General features: G+C 53.7%; 7 protein-coding genes across 7 annotated transcripts; 4 read left to right on the top strand and 3 right to left on the bottom strand.

Annotated features, from left to right (window-relative positions):
* Positions 1 to 223: 223 nt before the first annotated feature.
* CCOS01_01675 (uncharacterized protein) lies at positions 224 to 718 on the bottom strand (the record flags this gene model as incomplete). The annotated part of the gene is made up of 1 exon (XM_060449868.1): positions 224 to 718. The coding sequence occupies one exon, from the start codon at positions 716 to 718 to the stop codon at positions 224 to 226; it is 495 nt and encodes a 164-aa protein (XP_060318518.1).
* A 1,656-nt stretch (positions 719 to 2,374) lies between these two features.
* Positions 2,375 to 4,277, top strand: CCOS01_01674 (uncharacterized protein; the record flags this gene model as incomplete). The annotated part of the gene is made up of 3 exons (XM_060449867.1): positions 2,375 to 2,750; positions 2,829 to 4,133; positions 4,204 to 4,277. The coding sequence occupies 3 exons, from the start codon at positions 2,375 to 2,377 to the stop codon at positions 4,275 to 4,277; spliced, it is 1,755 nt and encodes a 584-aa protein (XP_060318517.1).
* Positions 4,278 to 6,659: 2,382 nt separating this feature from the next.
* Positions 6,660 to 8,263, top strand: CCOS01_01673 (MFS transporter; the record flags this gene model as incomplete). Its single annotated transcript, XM_060449866.1, has 4 exons — positions 6,660 to 6,914; positions 6,981 to 6,995; positions 7,064 to 7,465; positions 7,562 to 8,263. 4 exons carry the CDS (start codon positions 6,660 to 6,662, stop codon positions 8,261 to 8,263), a joined length of 1,374 nt encoding a protein of 457 aa, XP_060318516.1.
* Positions 8,264 to 9,499: 1,236 nt separating this feature from the next.
* Positions 9,500 to 10,893, top strand: CCOS01_01672 (adenosine deaminase; the record flags this gene model as incomplete). The annotated part of the gene is made up of 4 exons (XM_060449865.1): positions 9,500 to 9,553; positions 9,626 to 9,765; positions 9,846 to 10,557; positions 10,687 to 10,893. The coding sequence occupies 4 exons, from the start codon at positions 9,500 to 9,502 to the stop codon at positions 10,891 to 10,893; spliced, it is 1,113 nt and encodes a 370-aa protein (XP_060318515.1).
* A 1,262-nt stretch (positions 10,894 to 12,155) lies between these two features.
* On the bottom strand, positions 12,156 to 12,659 carry CCOS01_01671 (uncharacterized protein; the record flags this gene model as incomplete). Its single annotated transcript, XM_060449864.1, has 3 exons — positions 12,156 to 12,332; positions 12,401 to 12,408; positions 12,509 to 12,659. Coding segments are annotated over 3 exons (336 nt in total), but the record flags the coding sequence as incomplete, so codon positions are not given.
* A 2,579-nt stretch (positions 12,660 to 15,238) lies between these two features.
* CCOS01_01670 (uncharacterized protein) lies at positions 15,239 to 16,269 on the bottom strand (the record flags this gene model as incomplete). Its single annotated transcript, XM_060449863.1, has 3 exons — positions 15,239 to 15,614; positions 15,876 to 16,028; positions 16,217 to 16,269. Coding segments are annotated over 3 exons (582 nt in total), but the record flags the coding sequence as incomplete, so codon positions are not given.
* A 5,889-nt stretch (positions 16,270 to 22,158) lies between these two features.
* On the top strand, positions 22,159 to 23,531 carry CCOS01_01669 (guanine nucleotide-binding protein subunit beta; the record flags this gene model as incomplete). The annotated part of the gene is made up of 5 exons (XM_060449862.1): positions 22,159 to 22,288; positions 22,394 to 23,112; positions 23,183 to 23,272; positions 23,332 to 23,451; positions 23,511 to 23,531. 5 exons carry the CDS (start codon positions 22,159 to 22,161, stop codon positions 23,529 to 23,531), a joined length of 1,080 nt encoding a protein of 359 aa, XP_060318512.1.
* Positions 23,532 to 26,798: the final 3,267 nt, after the last annotated feature.

Raw genomic sequence — 26,798 nt, 5'->3', positions numbered from 1 at the left:
ATGTGCTGAGAGTGCAGTCCCATCTCTGGATGATAGCTGTGGAGACGACGCTAGCTGTGTAGTGTGAGGGAACTTTCAGTCTCACAACGTGCTTTGAGGAACAACGCACGAGTGTGTCTTGGGCCATGTGCGGTATGGAGGTGCCAGGTTGGAAGGTCAGGAGAGCAGATGAGCGACAGGACGAAGTAAGGGGAGTGGTTGACAGGAGCCGAGGCGATGGTAACTAGAAGGCCGTAATTGGCCGAGGCGGTTGTGGCATCCAACTTGTTAGCAGCCACCACATGTTTTGCTGTAGGAAGGTTGATGGCGGAAATTCCCGGCAGCCTTCACGGGATGACGAGGAAGAAAGAAAAATATCGGAGAGCATACGCCCACGTGAAGATGTTCGGGGATTGATGCTTTTAAGAAAGGAGACTGGATGGGCTTCGTCGCGTGCCTCCCTGCCAGTCCCGTCCCATTCTCCAGAATTCCTAAGTCCGACGGTTTCGGCGATGGCCTCGGAGAGAAGGAGAATAGTGGAGACACCGGGCCGCACGGGCACCTTGATGGTTCCGGGGGACGGTGGGCGTTGACCTCGAGACGAGGGCCCGGACTGCCGGATTGGGGGCAAAGGGGGAGGAATTGACCGGGACGTTCGGCCGGATGGAGTGCAGATTCGGGGCTCGGGAAGTGGTCGGGTATGGGGAACAAGTTCGGGCAGAACGACTCCATGCCACATAGCAACGCTAAAAATCAGACCTAGGAACTCCTCAAGTCCGAGATAAGACGTGCTCTAGCTCGGGGCCCTTCGGAGAAACGGCATTTGGAGCTTGCGGGTACTAGTGCGATGGTCATTTTTTCGGGGGTGATGACATGGGCGTACGACTACCTTGGGTCGAGGTATCCCGAGGGATTGAGGTAAGTTTACGGAACATGATAGCTCACTCACGAGCTTTGGATTTCTCGGGTGAAAGGATGGTATGCCATTGAAAAGCATGTGCGCGAGAGGCTTCACAATATGGTACTACCGCTATAAACAAGTTGGAGATTTACATACTATGTAGTGGATGAGATCTGGCGCAGCGGAGCCTGGAGGTGGCTGGAGGCTGGTAAGGGTGGACGGGGAAGTGGAGTTTGGGGAGTCAAGCCCAGTTGGATTTTGCGAGATATTAGTGAGGGATGTGTGTAAGATAAAGGCATGATTGGGCACGATGCTTGACGGCGGGTAAAAAAGTCACGAAAAAAAAAGCGCGCGATGGGGACATTTCCTGAGTCATCCTGGTCTGGGTTGCTATCGCGACATCAGCCAGGCGCAGTTGGTAAAGGTGCGACGGACCGAAAGTGCCCAGGTGCGGAAGGAGAATTCAATGACAAAACGCCGGGATTCGGCCGGGGCGTGGCCGGGGCTTCTTCTTTGGACCAAGGCCGCCGGCGGACAAGGCGCCGCGCAAGGGTAAAAAAAAAAACAAAAAAAAAAAAAACAGCAAGGCCAACCAAGATTGGCAAGGGAATAAAATAAAATAAAAAATACAGAGACAACCAGGGGAAAAGGGCAAGAGACACCCCGAGGCCCACTTACACCCACCTCGAAATGGCCCATACTGCGTATGTTCGTGACCCCCAAAGCTGAGGTGGAATATGACGGTGGACTTGCCACTGATAGGGCAAAAACAAGCGCTCCATTGGGAGCAGACTGCGGCTGCGCGGACCACGATACGGAGTTTAGTTGAATCCCCTGTATCATGTATGCCTAGCACCAGGTAAGCATGTAAGCAGGTAAGCAGCTAACACTGCACAGCAAGCGCAGCAAGGGACCCAAGGCAGCTGGGTCCCGGGACGGCCAAGACATTTTTTGGATCCAATGTCGGCAGCAAACACATTGCTTGCTCTTGGGAGTTGGAGTCGGAGTCTCGCGGTCGGTTTACTGTATTGCCGCAAACAGCCCACCCAATCACACACTGTCTCTCCCGTCCAAGCTTCCCATTCTTCCACCTCATCTTTTGGGCTGGCGGCGCCGCGGGCGGAGCGCGCTATCTCTGACCTCACGTCCTCACCCCCGTAGCACCTGAAATTTTCTGCAAGCTGCCAAAAAATACCGCCAGGTCGGGAGGGTCCAGCCGCCAGCCTGCAAATCTCTCTTCGTTGGCTGCGTCACACTTTTGCGATTCCCACCCCCAGTTCCTCTGTCCTGTCCTGTCCTGTCCTACCAGCTTGTGCTGCCCGCGCATCCTTATCGTCTCCGAATTTCCTCCCTCCTCCGAACTCCTTCGTGACTTTTTTTTTTTTCCTTTTTCCCTCTTCCCCTCCCTTCAACCAAGTGTCGCATCCTCTTGCCTCGCCATCAAGAACCATCTTTGGTTACCGGGGACCTTCCTCTCCATCACCAATTGAAGCAATGGCTTCCTCCGTCAGAGCCATGAGCTCCATTCGCGCAGCCCAGCAGCTGCTCCCGAAAGCTCCGCGTGCTGCCAATGCCGGTCGCAGAACCCTCACAACCACCTCCAGACAATCTCTCAGAACCCTCACCGCGAGGCCGAGAGTCGCCGCCCTTCCCCAGGTCGGAACCGTTGCGCGCCAGCTTACCAGAAACTACGCCGATGTCGCTCCCAAGAAGGCTGGCAAGGTCCGCAAGACCTTCAGATGGGCCTGGCGCTTGACCTACCTCTCTGCCCTGGGTCTCTTCGGCTACATTGGATATGTTGTCTACGATGACAGGCACCCCGAGGATCAGGTAGAGCTGGACCCTACCAAGAAGACGCTGGTCATTCTCGGTGAGTTCCTCACTCGACGGCCTGCGCGCCATTCATACACCCACTGCACATATCGCGCATACTGACAACTTGTAACAGGCACTGGCTGGGGATCCGTCTCTCTCTTGAAGAAGCTTGACACGGAGAACTACAACGTCGTCGTCATCTCGCCCAGAAACTACTTCCTCTTCACCCCTCTTCTGCCTTCCTGCACCACCGGTACCATTGAGCACCGCTCCATCATGGAGCCCATCCGAACCATCCTCCGTCACAAGAAGGCCGCCGTCAAGTTCTACGAAGCCGAGGCCAGCTCCGTCGACCCCGAGAGAAAGGTTGTCAAGATCCTGGATACGTCGGAGATTAAGGGCACCACGTCCGAGACTGAGGTCGCCTACGACCTGCTGGTCGTCGGTGTCGGAGCTGAGAATGCCACCTTTGGCATTCCCGGCGTGCGCGAGAACTCGTGCTTCTTGAAGGAGATTAACGACGCCCAGGCGATTCGCAAGAAGATCATGGACTGCGTCGAGACCGCCGCCTTCAAGGATCAGTCTGCCGAGGATGTCAGCCGTCTCATGCACATGGTTGTCGTCGGTGGTGGCCCCACTGGTGTCGAGTTCGCCGGTGAGCTTCAGGACTTCTTCGAGCAGGACATCAAGCGTCTGGTCCCCGAGATTGCCGACCGCTTCAAGGTTACCCTGATCGAGGCTCTCCCCAACGTCTTGCCCTCCTTCTCCAAGCAGCTGATTGAGTACACCGAGAAGACCTTTGAGGAGGAGAAGATTGACATCTTGACCAAGACCATGGTCAAGAAGGTCACCGACACCTACGTCCAGGCCGAGGGTACCGGCCCCGACGGAAAGAAGCAGACCCTCACCATTCCCTACGGTCTTCTCGTCTGGGCTACCGGTAACGCTGTCCGCCCTATCATCCGCGACCTCATCACCAAGATCCCCGCCCAGAAGGACTCTCGCCGCGGTCTGGCCGTCAACGAGTACCTCGTTGTTCAGGGCACCCGTGACATCTGGGCCATTGGCGACTGCGCTGTCGCTGGATACGCCCCGACTGCTCAGGTCGCCGCACAGGAGGGTAACTTCCTTGCCAAACTCTTCAACAACATGGCCAGAACCGAGACCCTCGAGGAACGCGTCCAGGAGCTCAGCGCCAACCTGAACCTCAAGCCCGGCAACGCTGCCGAGGTCGCCAAGGAGATCGAGGCTCACGAGCGCCAGCTCCGCCGCATTAAAGACATCAAGCCTTTCCACTACTCTCACCAGGGCAGCTTGGCCTACATTGGCAGCGAGAAGGCTGTCGCCGATGTTGCCTGGTGGAACGGAAACATTGCCAGTGGTGGTACTATGACCTACTTCTTCTGGCGCAGTGCCTACCTTTCCATGTGCTTCAGCAGTGAGTTCTATATCCCCCTGATGTAATTTCGCCTATTGTAGTCACATGCTAACGCTCTTGACCTTTTTAGCTCGCAACCGTCTCCTCGTCGTCAATGACTGGCTCAAGTCCAAGGTCTTTGGTCGCGACATCTCAAGAGAATAAGCTTGGGTGGCTTTATTCTTGGCGTTTATGAATCATTTTCCTTGCCTTTGGCGCTGGGATAATTCTACTTCTTTGTGTTTCTGTTTCTCTTTTGTGTCCTGTAACCTTTTCTTCCGTCAGACCTCTGTTTGTTTTATTGGTGTCTTGAGCGAAACGATAGAATCGATCGGCTTTTAATGGCTGGGCGGGGAAACGATAGACTGGGTAGAAACTGGGACACCCGATTCAAGTCCCTCCTTCGAAAAGGGGGGGAATGAAAAACCAACAAACGCATACACGACTACCTACCATTACACCTGTAGGAATTTGTCCGATGCTGCTTTTCTTTGCCAATAACACCTGTACAATGTTCAAAAAACAACTACCGAGGGTCCTCGGCTTATCCTGCGCTCGAACGCGTGAGAGTTGAATAATGAGGAAATGTTACGATTAAGACACATACAACATGACATGACGGACGCATGGTTCACCTAGCTTGTGACATGTGATGTGATGTAGGCAGATGGATATCTGTACGGATACTCGTGAGATAGGGTAATGTTTTGCTGGACTAAGCGGCTGGCAGCGGGACGAGCCGAAGCTGCGCAAAAAGTTTCCGAATTGCTGGGAACGAATGCATCGCCCTGCGGGTGATCTCGGAAGACGGGGCACAAGACTCCATATCTCACCTGCATGACCGAGCTTGTTCGTGCTTCACCCTGATGGCATCTGCCGTCTACGTATGGCCTTTTTGTTAGATGGGAGATGCCGAGGCTTAATGAAATTCTGCTTCTGAACATATAGTCGTGACGTTTTGGAGGGACCTCGTTGGTTGAGGATGAGGGCTTGGGCTCGGCGTATACGAAGGTTGAGATGCGGCGACACCTGGCAAGTTTGAACATCCCTTGTTAGCTGGTGTCCACGAGGCTGCGGGACTACGTAGGTGAGCGACTTGAGATCAGATAGAAGAAGATCGGTTGGCATGTGGGATTGCGGCGGGCATGGAGAAGGGCTTGTGACGGTTGAGTTCTTTCTTCTCCTATGTCGACCCTTTCATCTGCTCATGGATGAACTGTGTTGTCATTCGTCTTTTTTACCGAGGAAGAAGACTGTTGAGCTGGAACTTCTTCATCGCAAGATCGATAGGATTGACTTCTCAGTCAGGGTTTACGTTACTGTTGTTGGAGGCCCGCTCAAAGCAACGAAAATGGCGGACGTGTAATGAAGAACGATAACGAGTGAGATGTTTCATCTATATCCCGAGTTCCCGCGGTGAAATTGTCTCGTTTGGTGTGGCCATAGACAACAGGATGCTGGATATCCTTTTCGTCGCTGAACTGATTTTGGGAATTCCATAATTCTCTGGTAACCCCCTCAAAAAGTGATAGGGAAAGTCACACAAGAAACATGCTGACCCGAACGAGGAAGAGTCAGCACGGCAAGATGACTCATTCAAGCTAATGACATTGCGGAATTTATATTCAGACCTCTCTGGCACATATGAGATTAGTCAATGGAATCCTACTACTCATCACCCCGTGACGGACTTATTCCTCCAACGCAGTCTAAATAGGCGTCGCGGAGTGTCGCCGCTACAGGTTGACAATCCTTCCCAATGAGGAAACACTTCGAATCCTTGAATCCACTTCTGACAATAAACCGGGGCCTGATGTCCGCTCCTCTCCGCCGTCTCCTCGGGTCTAACGATGGTGAACGAGTCTCGCGGGGGACAGAATATTTAGCCGGCTACCGGTCTTCTAGACACCTTCACCCTCAGATTCACCGAACATTACCCAGATAGCCAATCAGCTCTCCGATGTGCGTTGCTCGCAGGCCCATCGAGTCTCCGGGCCTTCGGGCCGCCCGCCGTTTCGCAGTGTCCGAGTTTCCGGGGTTGGCGATTGTTCACCATGGCAGCGCTGGTGTTTGCTTCGTAGCATTGCTAAAGTCACATAAAGTCGTACTGACTGAGTCTTGACTCTGGCTGCGAAATGTTCTCCGGGAAGACCTACCATTCCACTACCAGTAAAGGTACTCGGTAGCTGCCCGAGCCAGCCCTGGTTAGGATACAGAGCTTAGTGACGCAAGGTAGGTATCCGTGAGTCTGGTGTAACCCGCTTCGAGCTTGAGATCGTCCCACATCGCCCATGCAAGGAATGGCGCATTATATATTCCGTCCAAGGTAGACTAGGATCCCCATTCGTCATTCTTAGCTTTCAAACAAATTTAAACTCCTTTGAAGTTGCTTCCCATAAAACCCCAAGCTAACCTAACATTTTGTCTACCTGGACTACGGCTGAAATACAGTTAAAGAATCCTATTTGAAAGCTTTGATCAACTTCGAGTCGACAAGCTGCTCAAGGGCCTGGGACAGGACATTGAGTTGTTACCACCAGAAACAGCATGTCTGCTGAGTCGACCACGTTGACGGTCGGCCAGGAGATTCCGCTCCAGGAATTGACCTCGAAGGAAGGCAGCCTCCTGAATACCGAAGGTCATGTTCTAGGATCGAATACAGATGCGACGGGGGGTCTTCCGGCTCCGACGACAACAGCCGAAGTTGTGCAGAGATGGAATCACCCGAGGTCGAACCTCTTCAGAGTCCTATCTTGCTTCTTCAGTCTCCTCGTCTCCGGTGCGAACGATGCCGCCTACGGTGTAAGTCTCTCTCACCACTCCCATCAGAAACTTCAAAATTCGTATAGCGACTGACCTCAGAAACAGGCTCTGATTCCCTACGTGCGTTTCCTCCCATCCAAGCTAACTGTGATATCCCCAGTTTCACGCTGACTGACACCCCTGACCAGCTCGAAACCTACTACGGCCTCTCCTACGTCGTCGTCTCCCTCGTCTTCCTCTCTCCCTTCGTCGGCTACGTCCTCTCGGCCGCCCTTAACAACTACGTCCACCTGAAGCTCGGCCAGCGCGGCATCGCCGTCATCGCCTCCACGTGCCACATAGTCGCCTACATCATCATCTCCCAGCACCCGCCCTACCCGGCGCTGGTGGCCGCCTTCGTCGTCGCCGGCTTCGGTAACGGCCTGAGCGACGCCGGGTGGAACGCGTACATTGGCAACATGGCGAGGGCCAACGAGGTCCTCGGCTTCTTGCACGCGTTTTATGGTGTCGGCGGCGTGATTGCCCCTTTGATTGCTACGACTATGATTAACAAGGCGAACTTGGGTTGGTGGAACTTTTACTACTTCATGGTGAGTACCAGACACCTCTCACCCTCTACCCATTCTCTGTAACGAAGAGAGTATCTGAGCGTTTCACATTTTCTAACTCTACGACAACGTCCCCAGCTCGGCCTGGCCTCCATCGAGCTCGTCTGGTGCACGGCGGCCTTCTGGACGCAAACCGGCGCAGTCTACCGCGAGCTGGTAAGCCACTCCCGCAGCGACAACGCCGGAGGCGGCCTCCGCGCCGCTCTCCTCAAACGCCCCTACGCCCGCGTCACCTGGCTCTGCGCCCTCTTCCTCCTCGCCTACGTCGGCACCGAAGTCTCCCTCGGCGGCTGGATCGTGCAGTTCATGATCCAAGTCCGCAAAGCCAACAACTTCGACTCGGGCATGACCTCGGTCGGCTTCTGGCTGGGCATCACCCTCGGCCGCGCGGTCCTCGGCTTCGTGACCCCCAGGCTGGGCGTCAAGCTCGCCGTGTCGGTCTACATCCCCATCGCCATGGCGCTCGAGCTGGTGTTCTGGCTCGTGCCGCACTTTTACGTTTCTGCCGTGGCGGTCGCGCTTCAGGGGTTCTTCTTGGGTCCGTTTTTCCCGGCCGTTGTCGTCGCCGCGACGAAGCTGCTGCCGAGGCATCTTCATGTCAGCACCATTGGTTTTGCGGCGGCGTTTGGCGGTAGCGGGGCGGCGATCTTGCCATTTGCTGTCGGCGCGCTGGCGCAGGCGAAGGGTGTGCAGGTTTTGCAGCCGATCATTCTCGCCTTCTTGGGGATCATGCTCGTGTTGTGGCTGTGTCTGCCGAGGATTGGACATAAGCAGGAGTAAGGGGAGTGGGAAGAGATTAGGTGGAAAAGGAGACCGGGTATATCGTAAATATATGCGCAAAGTGTGGCCTTCTGAAAGAGACATTGCAACTCAAGTCTACCTCGGAATGAGGATGTCCAGATGTACTTTGCATCATATTTGGAGATTGAAGGTCTTCATACCACGAAAAACAAAAAGTCGAATAGAATTCAAATCTGCTTGAGCGGTACTACTTGAGACTTTATTGGCGTAACAAGAAGAAGAGGTGGTTATAACATGGGCAGTGTGGCAAACCAGAGCTGGACAGGTTAACTTCGCGATAAACAAGTACGAATCACACGGTGAACTAGAAAAGCAGCCTGCGTTTTTACAAATGTATAGTAAGAAACACTTAACTACTAATCGAAATGCACTGCAAGACAGGAGGTTTATGTGAGTGGTTTGCCTGATTCGATTCACTACAACCAAAGTTCATCTTCTTGGGATTTGCGTGCGCTGACTGAAGCCTGCTTGATTCTGGATGTGCAATGTCACCTTGGATCCATGTCCAGCCAAGAGAAACATTTCAGAATTGTCAGTTGGCCAGGATGCATGATTCACTTTGACAGGAATATTGGCAATGCAGTATAAACGATTCAAGTGTGGTAGTATCATAAAGAACCTAAGGTCAATTGAAGTGTAAAAAGTAGCGGCAGAGACATAGGAACAAAGGGAAGGAAAAGGAAATCGCAGCATTGAAAAGCTGGCATACGGAAAGTTTCATGAGTGACCCAGACTCGAACAAAGCAAAAAGGCCGGCCAGCGCCGGGAATGTCTCACTCCACCGGAAGCAAACGCATCCCAGAAAATTCGGGGCTCCTGCACTCCGGGATCGGCACCGTCGGCCCGCTCCGACTCGGAACCGTGTCGGGAAACCTGCACTGCATACTGCCAATCGCGAAACACCTCACACTTTTTTTTGTCCCAGACACAGCAGTGTTGTCGCCTTGTCTCACACGCCCCTCTCTAGAAACTACATCAGTTGAGTTCAACGTCGCCCAGAAGACTTCCCCGCGATCTTCTTCCCAACCACCTCTTTTCCGGTCCGACGGTTCAATTTCGCCCACCCGCACAGACGGCAGGAATAAGAGGGGTGAGATATCGACGATTCCCATTTGACAGCTGATAAGGAGGGAAAACCAAACCAACATCTACTCACAACTTTCTTACAAGCACTGGATATCCTCAACAAGGACAAAACGCAACAATTGGGACAAGATGGGTTCCCAACCAACAATAGATATGGATTTTGTAGCTCTTCCTAAAATCGAGGTATATTTTCAAGAGAACCCTTACGGATATGAGACCTATAGCTATGAACAGCCTCATCTGACACCATCACAGCTCCACGCCCACTTGACGGGCAGCATAAGCCGTCGCACACTCCACGACATCTGGGTCGTTAAGCACGAGGCGGGAGAAACGGACCTCGAGGATCCCCTCGTCGTGATGCCGGACGGCAAACACGACTACGACCTCACCACGTAAAACCTAACCTCACCTTTACCTCTCTAGAACCTCAACTCCCTGGCTTGGATGACTAACAAACACACTCGGCACACAGCTTCTTCCCCCTCTTCTCATCCTACATCTACAATCTCATCACCGACGTCGACACCCTCCGCAAAGCGACCCTCTCCGTCCTGCAAGACTTCCAAGCAGACGGCGTAACCTACCTCGAACTCCGCACCACCCCGCGCTCCCTCCCCTCGCCGACCCCCCAGCCGCCGTCCGTCTACGTCGCCATCATTCTCTCCGCGATAGACGCTTTCGAGGCCTCTTCTAGGGATAACCCAAACGCCATGCGCACCCGCCTCATCCTCTCCGTCGACCGCCGCCACACCCCATCCCAAGCCCACGAAACGGTCCGCCTCGCAGCTTCCTTCCGCGACAGGGGCGTCGTCGGCGTGGACCTCTGCGGCGACCCGGCCGCCCGCGTTCACACTGGCCAGGACGATGACTCTGAAAACATCTCCATCTTCCGCCACGCCTTCGCCGAAGCCCGGACCCTCAACCTCGGCATCACGATCCACTTTGGCGAGGCAGAGTGCTCCGGCCACCCGGCGGAGCTTGCCGAGATCCTGTCGTGGTCGCCGCGCCGGCTGGGCCACGTGATCCATCTCGGCGAGGACGTGAAGCGGGAAATCGCCAAGCGTGGCATCGGGCTCGAGCTGTGTCTCAGCTGCAACGTTCACGCGGGTATGGTGACGGGCGGGTTCGAGGGCCATCACTTTGGGGAGTGGTGGGGTGTGGAGGGGAGCTTGATATCTCTGGGCGTACGTTCCTTTTTCTCATGGTTCTTCTTCCCTCTGAGGCCTCCAACTCCGTTTTTGAGAACCTTTTCGCGACGCTCATCTGTTGTTCAAAGGGCAAGGCATGTTAGCTAACTCTCAAAATCAAACCAGACCGACGACGTTGGCGTCTTCGGCAGCCCGTTGTCCAACGAGTACAGGCTGGTAGCGGAGCACTTCAAGCTCTCCCGCGACGAAATCTGCGCCCTCGCCCGACGGGGCATAGAGACCATCTTTGCCGACGAGACCGAGAAAGAACGTCTCCGGCAAGTAATGTGGAAACCTGCCGTCACCACTACTGTAGCTGCTGCTCAACAATAAGCAAGTGCCGTATCGCATCGATGAACCGAGTAGACCGACAAACGATCTAGCAAAGGGACCTGCAGACGTTTTAAAGGGCCATATCGAGATAGCGATTGTCGACAACTTCGTCAACAAACAATTTCCTGGGATGGAAATTTCGGTCCAACCCGGCGTCTATTAGGATACCCATATTCAACTTGTTCTTGTACCGGTCCTTGCACCGGACCGGTACAAGACACCGAGGGCCGGACGTTCGCTTTCGAATTTCCAGATCGGGGTCGAGCGAGAGTCTTCGTGATGCTGCCCGCTATGCCTGCCTGAACGTCTTGCCGTGTACGAGCCGAAGTTTTCCGTAGGCTCCCCCGTGAGATGGAGAATGATTGGGCAGTTCGGCAAAGCGTTGACTTGGTTGCTTCTCAATAGCAGAGAGGTAGATCTTGTGTTTAATGAAGTTTCCCTCGGCTCAACCCCCCTCTCGAGTACTTTGTCTGCCATACGGGCGGGCGGCCGGGTAGGCAGGCCAATCGACTGCCCGCCATGAGTTAGAATCGATATGGCCGATTCGCATCAAAAGCAGCAATCTACGGAGACCCGCCTTGATTAGCTTTGCTTTCGGCACCTTGCAACTTACCGAGTAACACTGTTCGTGGGGTCCCATTTTGATACTCGGTGAAATCTGGCCGGACCGGGCCTGGGCTAGCCTGAATCTGGGTTGGTCCAGCTTCCGTTCATTCAGATTTGTAATTCTCCCATTGTGACCAGAAGAAAGATTCTAGCGAGAGATTTCGATCGTGCTATTGTCTGCTGCTTCGTAACAGACGTTCAACGCCTTTAGAAACGTACTGCACTTCACCAGTACTAGGAATGCGGCTGGCTATCCCAACAAGCTTTTGATGGTAGGAGATACGCTATGCTGAATTGAGGAATGACTCTACAAATAGCCTTACGAAACTCTAACAGTGGCTTCCGTTAAGTCTACCAACTCTACCGAGTCAATGCTTTCGAAGCACGATGCAGTAGTTCGCCATCGTGTTAAAGGCAGAGTCCGGAATCGTTGATACTGTATTACTGATAACCAGGTCTGTGCAGCAAGTAGGTGCTACAAGTAGGCAGACGCATGTAATGCCCAAGTCGAGACGGCGTCTTACATAATTGTCCAAGCGTGCAAGCTACGTTGGCATCCCTTGAACATGGAGGCGTGGGAGGCTGTCTTTGGGAAGCAAGATCTGTTAGATGGTTCCCGCTAGACCGAACGAGCGTTTGCCAGCAGCAAGGACGTGTCAAGCTGCCAGGAGGGTCCTCCTCCTCGCCCTGTGCTGTTGAGGAGAGGGAGGCAAGCATACCGCCCAAGTCGTAGGGCTAAGAAACGGCAAAATGTCTCGTCTGCTGCAGCCTCGAGGCTTGGTGGTGGTCCTGCTTGTCAAGTGTGCCACACTTTGGCCCTCACTGCCTCGGCCCTATGGAGAGTGGCAGAAGTATGGGTTGGCATTTTGTTGTCCAACATCGTCGTACTAGGCCCGCGCACTCCGCGGACTGCCTTACAGGAGTATACTCCGGAGGCAGATTTGCGAATTGTGAGTAATAAACCATGGCACGATCTTCATTCGTCTTAACTTTCGTTGAGACGACACACAGACCTCGTCGATTTCCTGGATCATCGACGGGAGCCAGACGAGATCCGTCATGCCACCCGTAGGAAAGGTGATCCCGGCGTCGAAATGTGAAACGGCTAAACATGGAGCCAGAAGTACAAGAAAGCATCTTTCAAAAGGCAGCGACCCTAGGATAGGTAGCTCAGAGCATTGGGGTTATCACGGGGCGAGGATCCGTACCAACGTTCAATGCAAGTGTGAAAGAGACAAAGGGGGAATGGCAGTGACTAGAAGCGTGTAGCAAGCGGATTCTATCCGTGATCCCGGGTGGAATAGGAGCCCGTGCGTCTCCCGCCCAGCGGAGAAGACTGATCGGCGGCCGTCGAAGATATCAAAGGTGCCGATAAGGATACTTACGACGACATGTCCTGACTCTGGGCAATGTACCCCGTTCTATAATCTCGTGTGTCTATCAATACCCAATGACCAACTGGTCCGTCATCAAGTAGGTTTGCGGAGATACACGAATTCCTGCGGAATCTATATTGAGCCCTCGCCGAGCTGGAACGGGAGCGAGGCAGTGAATCTGCTTGTCGGTGACGTTGACTGCGACACATCTGTCAAAGCTTCGACCTGGGCAAAATCGAACAATTGGCTGTCAGATTCGGTCTCTTTCGATCCATCTTGTAACATGCTTCGCGAATCAGATGAGCTGCCATCATGCGCCATTGTGCTTCGATGGAGGCCTTACCAACCCAAATTCGGTATGGGGTCGAACTTGGACTGCCGATGTACCGCACAGTGCGAGCGAGATTGAGGGTTGCTTTCTGATATTCGACATCGTCTGGCGTCAGCAGAGGTATGTAGTTGTATTTAGCGTGTAAGCTAGGTACGCCATACCTGTTATGCGCCTGGCCAGTCCTGTTCACCAGGAGAGCGTATCCGGGCGGCAAAATGACATCGCCGGCGGATATGACACTGCCGTAATTCGCCTAGTCACACGATTTGTCGGTGGCACTATAAGAGGCTCTTTAGATGCTGGGGCTGCCGGGCTCCAGTCTCTCAACATGAAGGAAATATATAGCTGAAGCCTAAACCGCCTAAGGTGGCACAAAAACAACACGACATTCCACAAGGTTACTCTTAGGCTAGTGAGAGGTGGCGCAAGGTTGAAGCAGAACACGGGTACCAACAGCGATGGGCGCCCATACCAAACACAAGGATAGGAGCGTCGACTTACAGAAGTCTCAAGGGATAGCTGTTGAACACCAAAAAAAAAAAAAAAAAGAAGGAGATGCGTGGTTTCGTGCTCTCTACATCTCAAGCGACGATGTATGAGTGTCTAGTATATATGTAGGCTCATCGATTTGGTTTGATGCCTTTTTGCTCTTCAGAGGAGACATGAGACGCGATTTGGCACTGCCTGTACTTTCCCGAAAAGTACCGACAGTTGGCTATTCCGCGCCTGGTATGGGGGCGCAGGATTCGGCAATGATGTTAGACGACGCAAGGGTAAAAGAAGTCAGAGTTGGGTGTCCGTCTGGAATCGTACGTATACCGTCGCCGTGACTAAAGTGCAAACGGCATCATCTACTAATCATGTGTTCCGTCTGCAAAGTAAAAAAGTGGCAGTGGGGGCGGCATGCTTGGAGTGTTTATGCTGACATCGGTTTGATGGTTTTGATATCGGCATGCTTGCTTCGCTCATATACGATCATCGACACGGACCAATACAGTGAGTAAAGGCGAGACATTCTCTTCCTCTGACCTCAAAAAGAAGCAACGCCGGAAGCTTGGGGCTAGTGATGGCACCGGCTGGCTTGAGAGCGAGAGCTTGGGCCGCCCACCCTACTGGAACCACCGGAAGATGACCCTGACGGGTGATGGGAAAGCTTCGTTGCGGATACATCCTCAAAGCTTCGACAACGAGAGGAAAGGGCCGTTGTCAATACAAGGCGGCACTGGGGTCGGCGATGCGGCGACAGATCTACCGAAGCGTCAGGCCGTGATCTGTAATGGTTACGACAAGGTCTGACTTGAGATGAGATCGAGCGATTGGGACGACGGCAAAACTGGTGATGTCGGAAAAGCAAAACAGCCAGAAGGGAGCGAGCTTAGCTTGCTGGGCTGCTGTGTAACAAGGGGAATAGATGGGTGGTTCGCCCAATCATCCGAGGGCCCCGGTTGACTGACGATGACGGCTCCCACCCGCGCAGCGACCCGGCAAGGAAGTGATTGGTCTTCTTGTCTAGGTATGCCTTTTGCCCAATTCGTGATTGTCGCCACCTGACATCTGGGGATTTCTCGAACAAACGTTTGAGTTAGATCTGCACTTGGACCAAGGGCTCGTCATCATCGTTGTTCTGGCCCTGATCCTCGTTCCAGCCCTAGGTAGTCCCTCCAACTGGAAAGGTATACCGGTAAAGAGATGAAGACTGTGTTGATGGCTGTAGCTACCTTTCTGGAGGATAAGGTTTTCGGATGGTTCGCCGAAAACTTTGCCAACGTCCAGCAGACTCGGTGTGCTCAAGTCGCATGTTGCCCGTCCTATTTAGGTTTCGAGTTCTGCCATCGATTTCCTTGCTGAACCCTAATGCTGCTGGGCATTTCTGGCTACGTTGAGCTGGCAACCGCTGATCGCTTCCAGAGCGAGGCCTAAGCCTTTCGAGCAAGCATCGTGGATGGTATCTGTCAGGTTCAAACGAAAGAGCAATACGGTTCAGCTACTAGCGACGAGAGGCGAGGGGTAGATGTTCGTAGTCGGAATGGTTCTATTTGGCAAGCGCTGCCGATGCGGCTTGCGTATCCCCGCCTCCCAGAGGCTGTATTCTGGCATTGGCTGTGTCCTGGTCGTATGTGGTCCGCTGAAAGAAAAGGATAAAGAGTGCGTCAAGAGAAGACGCTCTCGGGAGCAATAAATATGTCAGCGTCCAAAATGCCCTAACCACAGCGACTGAGTTCAGATCAGAACTGCAGGACTCCGTAGGGTAGCGGCGATTTACGAATATTCGTCTGCTTGGTGAGGTGATGTGGACGTGGATTGGGAAACGTGGTGCACAGGTCGCGGAACAGCCGGTGCAAAGAGTGGTGGTAGTGTAGGTAGATATTCGTACGTCTGCTTCGTACGGATAGTTAGTTGCTCGATCAGCAGCCTATCAGGGATGTGCCAACATAACTGGACCCGACTGCATGCTGCAGTGCTGCACAGAATTAGATGGGAAGTCGGTACCTGAGACTCTAGATACGGCCTAGTGTCTGTATCCAATCTACTTTTTATGCAATGCATCTTAGCTAGAGCGACCCACATTGCAAGGCACCCTACAGGTGAAGTGCAGCTCACTGTGAGAGAAACAACGGGTCATCTGAGTGGTCTGTGACTCTTGCGATAGATAGTACGACTTCGCTTACTGATGGGATCGCTGGCTTTCGGGTTGGCTGGTCGTCTGCTGATTCTTTGTGTCCGAACTGGATACCGTGCGGTTAAGGTAGCCGAGAAGCGCAAGCGCAATGTCCGCAGCTTGCACTTGGAAAGCGAAAGGGTGGGGGGGGGGGGGGGGGGGTGTGGGGTGGAGGGGGGGGGGCGGGCGGTGGGGGGGTGGGGGGGGCGGGGTGGAGGGGGGGGGGGGGGGGGGGGGGGGGGGGGGGGGGGGGGGGGGGGGGGGGGGGGGGGGGGGGGGGGGGGGGGGGGGGGGGGCATGTTTGTGCGAATGCGTAATACCGGAGGATCAAATTCTTCTGTCAAATAATACATGGGTGTATCGAGCCGCAGTGTTCCCCAAAGGAGATAAGACTGCCGAATATCTGGTCGTAGTTCATGATTGTCTCCATTGATCAAGCACAACGTTGTCAGAAAGGCAAGACGAGTATGAATTCTGTAGCATATCAGCGTTGATACAGCACCAAGCAAAAGTATAGAGACCGACCGACTTACCCTTGTGCGTAATCGAGATGGTGTAGGCAATCACCGCCTCTGTGCATTCTGCGGCTGCGAAAGAATGATATGAGGGTGATTTGGGCAAATCCCGTTTTGCTTTGCCGTTCAGATGCAAGGTTGGCTGCTCAGGGCAGGAGAGAAACAAAAGTAGACCAAAGGCGTCGAGCATCCAGGCGTCAAGCGTCGTGGTTGCATGTCGCCAAGAAAGGTTGGAGGAGGAGAAGCCTTGGGAGGGAGGGTGCGCAGCCGGTGCGGCGGCTCCTTCTCCACTTTCTGACGCGGGAGGGGCGGTACGTACCGTGGGATGACTGACCAATGACAATCCCAGTCTGCCGCAGCTTCCCATCTGGAAACACTCCCGACAGGGGTTAAATGAGTAAATGAAGGTGCACTGTGCTTTTCTTCTTTTCAATGTCACTCAGATGGCAGGAGCCGATACGCCTTTTCCTGCTTCCGCAGCCAATCTTTTGCCCGGGAATCAATTGTTGCCTTTTCTTACTTACTTCTGTCTGGACAGGATATACTTTCATCAGGAGAGATGCTTTTTGGGAAGAACCCATGTATGTATTCATACGGTTGCATAGGTATTCTCAGGTAATAACATCAATGGTAAGGCGGTACGGATACTTGCCAGAGGTATGATGTTGCATCAAAAGACGAGGTAAAGGATTGAATGGCGCGATAGGGAACACTGCAAAAGTCAAAATCTTGACCGAGGTGCCCGTGCGCCATTCAAGGCGGGAAGAAAACGTCCAATAGTATTATCCGCACCTTTGTTTGGCCTTTTGCGTTGCCTGTCGACTGCGTGAGTGAATACCTGAAATCCAGGCATAATTATGTGCCCAAGAAAAGTTGAAAGCGAAAAGTGAGGCGGGAAGTATCAGTCTACCTACCTTACGCTGTGCCGGTCTGACTATTCGGTGTGGGGGATTGGGATTCCAAGAGAGCACAACAACTGAACGTAGATCCGTGATCCGTCCCTTCAGGTTGTTATTGTTGTGTGTAAGTAGATGATGGCGATGGCGAAAAGGTTGACGGGTCCTGTAACGCAGGTGTCATGAGTTCAGGTAGGGACCCCAAATCTACAACTCTAGATGCCTTAAGCTACCGCACTGAACCCTGCTTCTTCTGCTTGCTCGATCGGGACCTGGGTGTCTTAGTCTTGGGTCGCCCATGCACGCAAGCCGCAGGCGGCAGCACACGTAACTACTAGGGCATATCCAACAACAGGCCGGCATGCCATATGAGGCTTAACCAGCAAGTACGGTATGTATGGCATCGATCGCATCGCGCATCCGCATTGTATGGAGCCGGCGGAGGAAAAGCGGACAAGAGGTTTTTTCTCGGACCACGGACACAGTATATTCATACTTCTCCCTTCGCACCGGGTGCAACACTTCTCACGCTTCTTTCCGGCCAGGTAGATTTATTCTGAAATGCCCTGAAAACGGTAGGTAGAGACTACACCCTACCTTCGACTGGACAAATGTTGTTGCGCATATCTCAAAGGCAAGCCATTTTTGCTTCCTAAATCCCTCCTTTACACAGCAGTCGAGTGGCGGTCCGGGATGCACGGCTAAATGGTGTGGTTGAGGACCACAGGACGAGACGGGATGAGACGGACGACGGGAGTCTAAGTCATTAAACTATTTCGTCAACGCTGCTGTTCGGATTCGGTCCTGAGCGGGCAGGATTGGCAAACCCCGAAGAGAGTATATCGTGGAGGGGCAAAGTCTTCAACCGTCTGTCTTCGGTTGTCAAACTCTTAAACTCTAGAGTTGAAGAGTCAAGAATCAATTTATCCTTAAACGGAGGAAGTCAGTCATAAGGTAAGGTAGGTACCTGCAATAGGTACCCGATCAGATGTGCGGACATGGAGGGAAGGGACTGGACCGTTGGTTGATCACGAGCGTGCCTGCTGCAATGGTACACGATTTCGAGATTGACGGCAAGAGCTCAGGTTGAGGTGGGCTTTGGAGGAAAGGGCCTGTTTGGTTGGCACCTGCACCGGGGTGTTTCTTGCCTTCCGCTTGTCGTGCTTGCTTTCCCTTGGGCCCTTCCTTCCCCAACCCACATCTGCACGCTCGTCTGGTTCCAGAATCCCACTTGTCCTTGGGCCATTTCCATTCGTCTATGGGATCAGAGTCTACGTACCTACCTAGGTATCCGTAGCGGACGGAGCAAGGAACCTTACGGAGTACGTCCCACCTGTCTAGGGCCCCAAGGGGGAAGAAATAAAATAACACAAGTTCGTACCCCACCTCTGTTGGATGCGTCAACAACCATGAACCATCAATCGTCAACCATCAACTATTAATTCTCGGGCCTCTCACAATTTGCTGTCTCCGGACAGTCAACAGCCAGCCATCTATGTATGGTCACTCGATTGCGCCTGCACCTGCACCTGGCCATTGTTCTCATCGCACCACCTTCGACACATCGGATCAGCCCGACTAGCAACATTGTGATTGGTGCACCAGAGAGTCACTGGACCTAGCTTCGACGCATCCGATCAACGACTCCCCCGTGTCTCGACCCTCTCGGATTGTCCTTCTGGACGCAGGGCAGGGGCAGAGGGGCTTGTTGAACACACCGAGAGACACTTGCACCAGAGACGGACGGAGAAGACGAACGACTGCCACGTCCCCATCCAATCGATCACTGGTATTCCCAGTTTCCCGCACCTCTCCCAGACCTGAGACTGCCTCTTACGGACACCACACAGATCAACACTGGGTCTGGACTTCTTCTCTACCCGCGAGCCGTCCCCACCGATCCATCCTGTCTTCCCGCTACGCCCTTCATCGCTGCATTCCCGGTACCTGACACACACCCACACACGGATACCGGTACACAGCAGAGGTGACCTCGGTGGCCTAAGCCGAATCCACTACGAATTAGTATCGACCGAGTATCTGCTCACCAGCCGATTCCACTGACAACCTGTTTTCCGACCATTTCCCGGATACCTCACGCACACTCTGTATTCTCTCTGCCAGCTCTTCAGCCACGCGCTTCTCTGGCCTAACTCGACTTGGCTGTCGGAGTATCGCCTTTCAGTACCTAGCATCTCAGCCACCTTGGCTCACAACTTTTTCAAGTTCAGAGTACGGAGTACCTTCCTTGGTCCCCTACGGCTACAGTGTACCGTAAACGACCCGATCTAACTGTCTGCGGCTGTGACTTCCACTCTATTCCTGCTCCAGTCGGGCCTACCACACTGCCTTGCGTTACGGGGAACCCTGGTTGCCTGCTTGCTTAGGTTGTCTGTTCTTCTCTGCCGACCCTGTGGACGGTGTTGCTGGCCCCCTCCTGCCATTGTAACGGACCACGAGTGTCACCCGGCCGATAAAAGTCCGATTCGGCTCACCTTCTTCTTCTTCTTTCAGAAATCGATGCAATACCACCGCCGCCTCCATACCAGTCTAGTCCAGCCCAATTCGGCCCAGTCTGCCTGGTGGCTAGTTTCCCAGTCTCTCTGCAGTGTCTGCACGAATACCTACACCATTGCGATAAGCTCGACAATCCCGACCCTGTCAGAGAGGGTTCGACCCAAGAAGGCGAGAAACGAATAAAGGACGAAGACAGCTTCTCGAGACTGGAGACTGGCGAGACTGGCCCAGATTCTCGTGTCTTTCAGAATTTGGACAACTGCTCTTCACCCTCTCCCTCTCTCTCTCACTCCAGAGTAGTAGTACTGCGTAAGTCATCCAGCGGCCTTTCCGCCTCCTTTCGCGTTGTTTCCCCGGTCTTCTTGCCGTACCTTGGCCATGTTCTTGTCACGTAGTAGGGACAAAGGACTTAGCCCTTGCTGTCATCTGCCGTGGCGCGTTCTTGTCCAGGTCAGTGTATGTGTACAGTCTCAATTTCGATTGGAAAACCCCAGTCCATAACACCAGCCTTCCTAGGGCCTCATTGAGGTGCCGCTATCAGTGTCACTGTCAGTGTCGCTGTCTTGGGCAGCTCTGCTGCTCCTATGGAAGATTTGGCCTACTGTCCATGGTTCTAGAGGTGGTGCAGTCTGGCGCCATCTTGACATTCGCTCCCTCGCATCATGCTCCCGTCGCGCCCTCATTTCGTACTCTGTACACTTTTCTGCCCGGGAAGTAATTACCGTCGGCGTTTTTTTGTGGCCGAGCGCGGTGTGTAAATGTTCACCAGCCATCGTTAGCTGATGTGTCTACCTCTTCTTTCCTTTGACCAATTCCATCTTTTCCCGCTGTATCTTACATGGCTTCTCTGGTCTTGAATTTGGTAGTAGCAGTAGTAGTTGCACACATGATTTCCATCTACTCTGCTAATATGCAGGCTGCGGCAACTTCATCTGACCTTGACGCAAGGACTTAGCTTCCGGTACTTCCAACTAGTACGCAGTAGGCCTCCTAGACGGCCAGCACTTGGTAGTGGTAGGTACCCTCTCTCTTGCTTTGTACCTGCTTCAAGGTTGAGAGGGTCGACCGATTCACTGTCCCAGGCCCCCACCAGACGGACGGTCGACCACTTTTCATTGTCCCTAGTGACCTGCACATACGAAATACCCCTGGCCACTGCCAGCCCCGAATCCTAGCTTGGTCCAGGTTCAGGCCCTAGGTTCCGCGGCGGCAGCAGCGCAGCGCAGCAGAGAAGACGTGCAGCGGTATCCGTACGAGCCATCAGCGACAATTGCGAGAGCTGTATGCATAGCGTAGGTGCGTGGGTACTCTGTACGGATAGGGAAATCAACAAGCAGGCTGGAGAAAACAGAAAGAGAGAGTGTGCGTGAGAAAAAGAGAAACAAACAGCTGAAGTCTGGAGAGAGACAGAGAGAGCATTGGAAGAGGAAGAGAAGAAAAAAAGAGAGGCGAAAGAGGAGGACCCACTTCACCTCGCTCTACTGCGCAGAGTCCAAGGTACCTCTACTCCGTACCTACCTTACGCAGTAGGTACCTTACACGGCGACGGCCCCGGCCCTTGATCCTCCTCTCGCTCCCCTTCACCTCACTCACCATCTCAGTGTTTGCCCCCCTCCGTCCAGTCACCAGTCCCTTCTCGTCCTGTTCCCCGTCCAGTCCTCTCCTCTTTTTTTTCTCCCATCTCTTCCTCCGTCCACTGCCAGCCAGCCATCCCAATCCACTTAGCATTTTGTGGCATTGTGCTCCATACCTTGCCTCTCCTCTCCCGCACCCGCTCATCTCTCACTCTCTCTCCCTCTCCTGTTCCTGCTCCTGCCCTGTTCCTGCCCTGTTCCTGCCTGTTCCTGCTCTTGCTCTTGCTGCTCCTGCTCCGGCTCCTGTCCACCCGACTACTGGGTTTTCTGCATAAGACTTCCCCCCAGTTGGCAGTGGCCCCCTCCCCCCCGGCAGGTACCGCTAAACAGACCGACGAATTGCAGTCAAGGCAGGTACCTGCGCTTCCTCTCTAGTAATTCAACCACCCCCCCAGGCCGACCATCATTTCCTTTCCACCCTGCTGTTTTACTGGTCCGCGCAAAGCAACCCCCCCCCCTGGAGCTTGCATTCCCCTTCCATCTGGAACTGGACAACCACCACACCTCTCTTTCCTCCCTCTCCACCGACTCCCGCTCAATTTCAATTCCAACCCTCAACCCTCATCCAACGACCGACGACCACCTCCTCCCGATCCGACCTCCTCGCCCGCTTCCACCACCACCACCCACCCCATCATCGCCGTTTCTATCGCTGCCGCCTCTTTTCATCAGCTGCCGCCTCTTTCGCTCCGCCACCCCATTGATCGAGGCCGAAACGACAGTCCACGACGATGAACTCTCAAGGCCAGAACGATGTGTCGCCCGAGGCGATGCAGGCGCGCATCCAGCAGGCGCGACGCGAGGCTGAGACACTCAAGGACAGGATCAAGCGGAAGAAGGATGAGCTCGCCGATACTACTCGTGAGTTTTTCCATCGTCAATTCATCGTCGATTGCCACCGCCTCTCTCTCAATTGAATTCCCCGATCTCTCCTCGTCACGCTAACCACACATGTTCGATCATCAGTCCGCACCGTCGCCCAGCAGGCCCACGAGCCGATCCCAAAGAACCAGCTGATGAAGGCTAAGCGCACGCTCAAGGGTCACTTGGCCAAGATTTACGCCATGCATTGGTCTACCGATAGAAGACATCTTGTCTCCGCCTCGCAGGATGGCAAGCTCATCATTTGGGATGCCTACACGACGAACAAGGTCCACGCCATTCCCCTCAGATCATCCTGGGTCATGACCTGTGCCTACGCCCCAAGCGGTAACTACGTCGCTTGCGGTGGTCTCGACAATATTTGCTCCATTTACAACCTCAATCAGCAGAGAGAGGGTCCCACCCGCGTCGCAAGGGAGTTGTCTGGCCATGCCGGTTATCTCTCATGCTGTCGCTTCATCAACGACCGCAGCATCCTCACCTCTTCTGGTGACATGACATGTATGAAGTGGGATATCGAGACAGGCCAAAAGGTTATCGAGTTCGCCGACCACTTGGGCGATGTGATGAGCATCAGTCTCAACCCCACCAACTCCAACACATTCATCTCGGGTGCCTGCGACGCTTTCGCCAAGCTGTGGGATATCCGTGCCGGAAAGGCCGTTCAGACGTTTGCCGGCCACGAGTCCGACATCAACGCCATCCAATTCTTCCCCGACGGCCACTCCTTCGTCACCGGCTCCGATGACGCTACCTGCCGCCTCTTTGATATTCGTGCTGACCGCGAATTGAACCTTTACGGCGTAAGTCGGCTGGCGCGACCTTTGAGGGAAATCATTGGACCCCTGATCGCTAACTTGCTCTCTGATCCAGTCCGAATCTATTCTCTGCGGCATCACCTCCGTAGCGACCTCAGTCTCTGGACGCTTATTGTTTGCTGGCTACGACGACTTTGAATGCAAGGTATGTTGGGAATCTCGATGGCCTAATGGGGGTGAACTGATTACTAACCCTTCTTTCAGGTCTGGGATGTGACTCGCGGAGAAAAGGTCGGCTCTCTCGTCGGCCACGAGAACAGAGTTAGCTGCTTGGGCGTTAGCAACGACGGCATCAGCTTGTGCACAGGATCATGGGATTCACTTGTACGCAAATGCCTCCACCCAATATTCCTGGAATTCCCCATACTGACCGATGGTAACAGCTGAAAATCTGGGCATACTAAACCACCACCCCGACCCCGATAACGACGAAGTCCTGTCTGGATATACTGGTTCCAGTACGCGCGAAACCATTTTAATCTTCTGTCGAGTGGTTATTTGGCCAACTTAATTTTCGAAACCCTGGTGCTGCCCTTTTCTAATCCGCGAGTACTGGCACACACAGGACGAAGTCACGACATACCTGCTCATACCAAAGCTCACTTTTCTCATCGTCTACCACTCCAGCTGGAGCCGCCCTTTCGCCGGCACGGGCGGCTGTAGGAACTAAACAGGGTCCCCTTTTCTCTCTTGTTACGCCAGCCACCACCAATCATCCTCATCGTCAAAACGATTCTTTTGCACCATAGTACTCTTTTTTTTTTGGGCCTCATTCTAGCACCTGGTTGTTAGATTAGGCGGTTTGTAACACATGGGTGGGTTTTCCACATGTGGCCTTTCCCGAGTCATGTCTGCTTCACATCTCCTGCAACGTCTGCCACCGGATCCGGATACGACAGGACCGCCAAGGAGGGAACGGAATCGAGGCATTTTGATACCCCAACGAAATCCAACCCTACAAACGCATAGACAAGCAAAGCACGCGATTCCGACATCGACCAAACTCTCGCGGCTCGGGAGGGGAAAGTGCTGCAATTCTCAACAAGGAGTTTTCTATACCATCGAAAAGAGTTTTTCCGTCGTCGTCCGATAATCCCCTTGTCGCTTAGTTGTCCGTTGAAAAAAATAACGCGCCGCATCGTTCGATCCCGCATTTCCTTATTTCCTCGATTCCACCCGTGGGGGTCGGTTCGGTAGACGAAAGCACCGCATGTCGCCCCGCCATGTCGTCCGAGGCGATGCGAAGCCGAAGTATAGTAGAGACAAAAACGGATTGCCTCGTAGGAAGGCGGAAAGAAACAGGGCTAGTCGATCGGGAGGTCGGTTTGTTGTAGGCGGCGAGTTGTCATTTCCGTATACAAAGGGGGCGGCGAGTTGATGGCATACGGCAACAGTGGTCGAACCCTAGTTTTCCCGGGAGGGTTGTGTTTATTTGGATGACACGGGGGAGGGTTTGGGTTGAAGCCCAACGGGAAGTCAGGGTGCGACAGAAGCCGCCTACAGAACGAAGACATGTGTGCATGGGCGTGGGTGGAAGTGATGAAGATTTGTTTTTTCTTCCTTGCGTGGCCGCCTGCCTGAAGCCTTCCTTTCCTCCTATACCTACTTGTTGCCTGTACTATAGCTCGCGCTCAATGCTCGTTCATTCTCTGTTCAAGTGCCGATTGCCTTGGCAAGTGAGTAATATGCATGTCTTGACTATGCTAACCAGGAGCTGCTGCTTCATACGATGTCAGTAGGCAAGTGGCTCCCTTGCACAGCATTAGACGAGGTTCACAGACGACAGCGAGATGGCCAAAGCGCAGTTGCAAGTTCAGCGCGTCCGACTCTGTACTAGTTACTGACTACAGGAAAGGACGAGGATTTCGAAATGTTCAGCTTCATCCCAAGGGACACTACGACATCACATCGACAGTGGCACGGCGCACGGAGTAGAAGCCTTGGCTTTGGTCACGGTCAATTAGGCAAACGAATGATGAATGACGGGTGAAGGACGTTGGTGGGAGATGTTAACTTTTTTCCATGATCACAAAGAACATGGGACGGTTCCGAACCAGTTTCTCGGAAGTTCCGACGTCAAAACCCTCGCTCGCCTGGAAGATGACGTTGGCGGGGGGGGGGGGGCATACATATGATTTCTTCGATGTGTCCAGAGCTGAGGCTTTGGAGATTCGTCGGGCGGCGAAGAGGAGAGAGACGGAAAAAGAGGGATGCGATTAGAGGTGATGAAGCAGCGCAGGTCCGGTGTGGGTCTGTCTTTCATGGAAAAGGGGGACAGGAGGGCCCCAAAAGGAAGAACGATTCGGATCAACGAAGCCCAGTGGTGAGCTGGGTCTCTGGGGGAACGCAAAGGCCGAACGCTTGCCGTACGGTTCTCCTCGGAGCATCCGGAGATGATTTGAAAGGAGGCCGGCGGCGTGACCCATAGAAGCGGCGGGAAGTGGAGAACGGGACCCCAGAAATCCCGGCGACACTCGGTTCCGACGTGGTGGGGCCATCTCGGAAGCTGATGAAAGGCTGAAGGACACCCACACTTTGCGCAGTATGCAAGGAAGAAAGACTGCATGTGGAAGCCACTCGGTAGCATAATCAGTACGAATACTGAATCTTTCCCCTCCTGATACAATGATTTTGAGTTATTCGGATGGAGGGGAAGGAAAAAAGGAGGGCGGACGGACCAGGGCGTGAGGTTCGTCTGTTGATGGCCATCCCCTCCCCCATCTCGTTGCCACGTGAAGGACAAGCCAGTCGGAGTTTGGCTCTGCCGTTTGTCGTACTGCCGTACGGTTCGATAACCCAATCGCTCGCTGATTTTACCTAGCTTTTTCAGTTGGCGAATGGGGTGAAAAGATGCCAGAGGCTCTCAGACGAGACGACGGGATTGCCCGAGTCAGCTTCCCGCGTCGGAATTTGACCTCTTCAAATGTGAGCGGGCGTTCTTGCCGGGCGGTATTGGGGAAACGTGGTAGCTCGTTAGATGGTGGAGGAGGACGATGGGAACCGTTGCTGGTTTCTCTTGTTCTCGTGGGGGAAAGGAAGCCTGCGAGCTGCCTTCTATGCATGTGGCGTTCATTGCAGGAGCTTCGAGAAGATCTGGCGATGGGTTTTGGAAACTTTGGAACCGAGATCATTTCCAGCACAGACGATGAGGATCGCAGGAGAAACGCCCAAAATGCAGAAGCATGCGGTGGGAAATATACCACCTAGATGGGTTGCATATGTCCGGCTGCGGGCGTTGAAGATCGTTGAGGCTACAATCTGTAGCGGCTCCCGGCTACTGCAAAAAGCAGTTAGTAAAAGAGCAGCTAGGGACGGACCCGGGGAAGGGAGGAAGAGAAGGGCGAGGAAGAGGGATTTGGTGGCTGAGGCCCTATGTTTGAGTTATACTTGGAAATCTCGATGCGCTTGCGGATGCAGAGATCCTGGTAGCCACGAGGTATGCGTAGATAGAGCACTTCGATGCCTACTGTGTATCCGTAGTGTGTATCGAGTGGCCACCGTCGGCCCGCACTGGTGTTTTGGATGATACCTTTCGGTGCCTCGGTCGATCTTCATTAAACCCGGTGGGATGCATACCGCATGAGCGGAGGAGGAGGCAACGTGTTTGACAGAACTATACGTGTCGCTGGCAGAGTCTGATACAGTCAACGCTCATCCCTCGAGTTTTCCGC

The sequence above is a fragment of the Colletotrichum costaricense genome, assembly GCF_030867565.1.
Source record: "Colletotrichum costaricense strain IMI 309622 chromosome Unknown Scaffold_2.1, whole genome shotgun sequence".
Taxonomy (NCBI): domain Eukaryota; kingdom Fungi; phylum Ascomycota; class Sordariomycetes; order Glomerellales; family Glomerellaceae; genus Colletotrichum; species Colletotrichum costaricense.
Note: the sequence above shows the minus strand (reverse complement) of the source record. Positions and strands in the feature narration are given on the sequence as shown.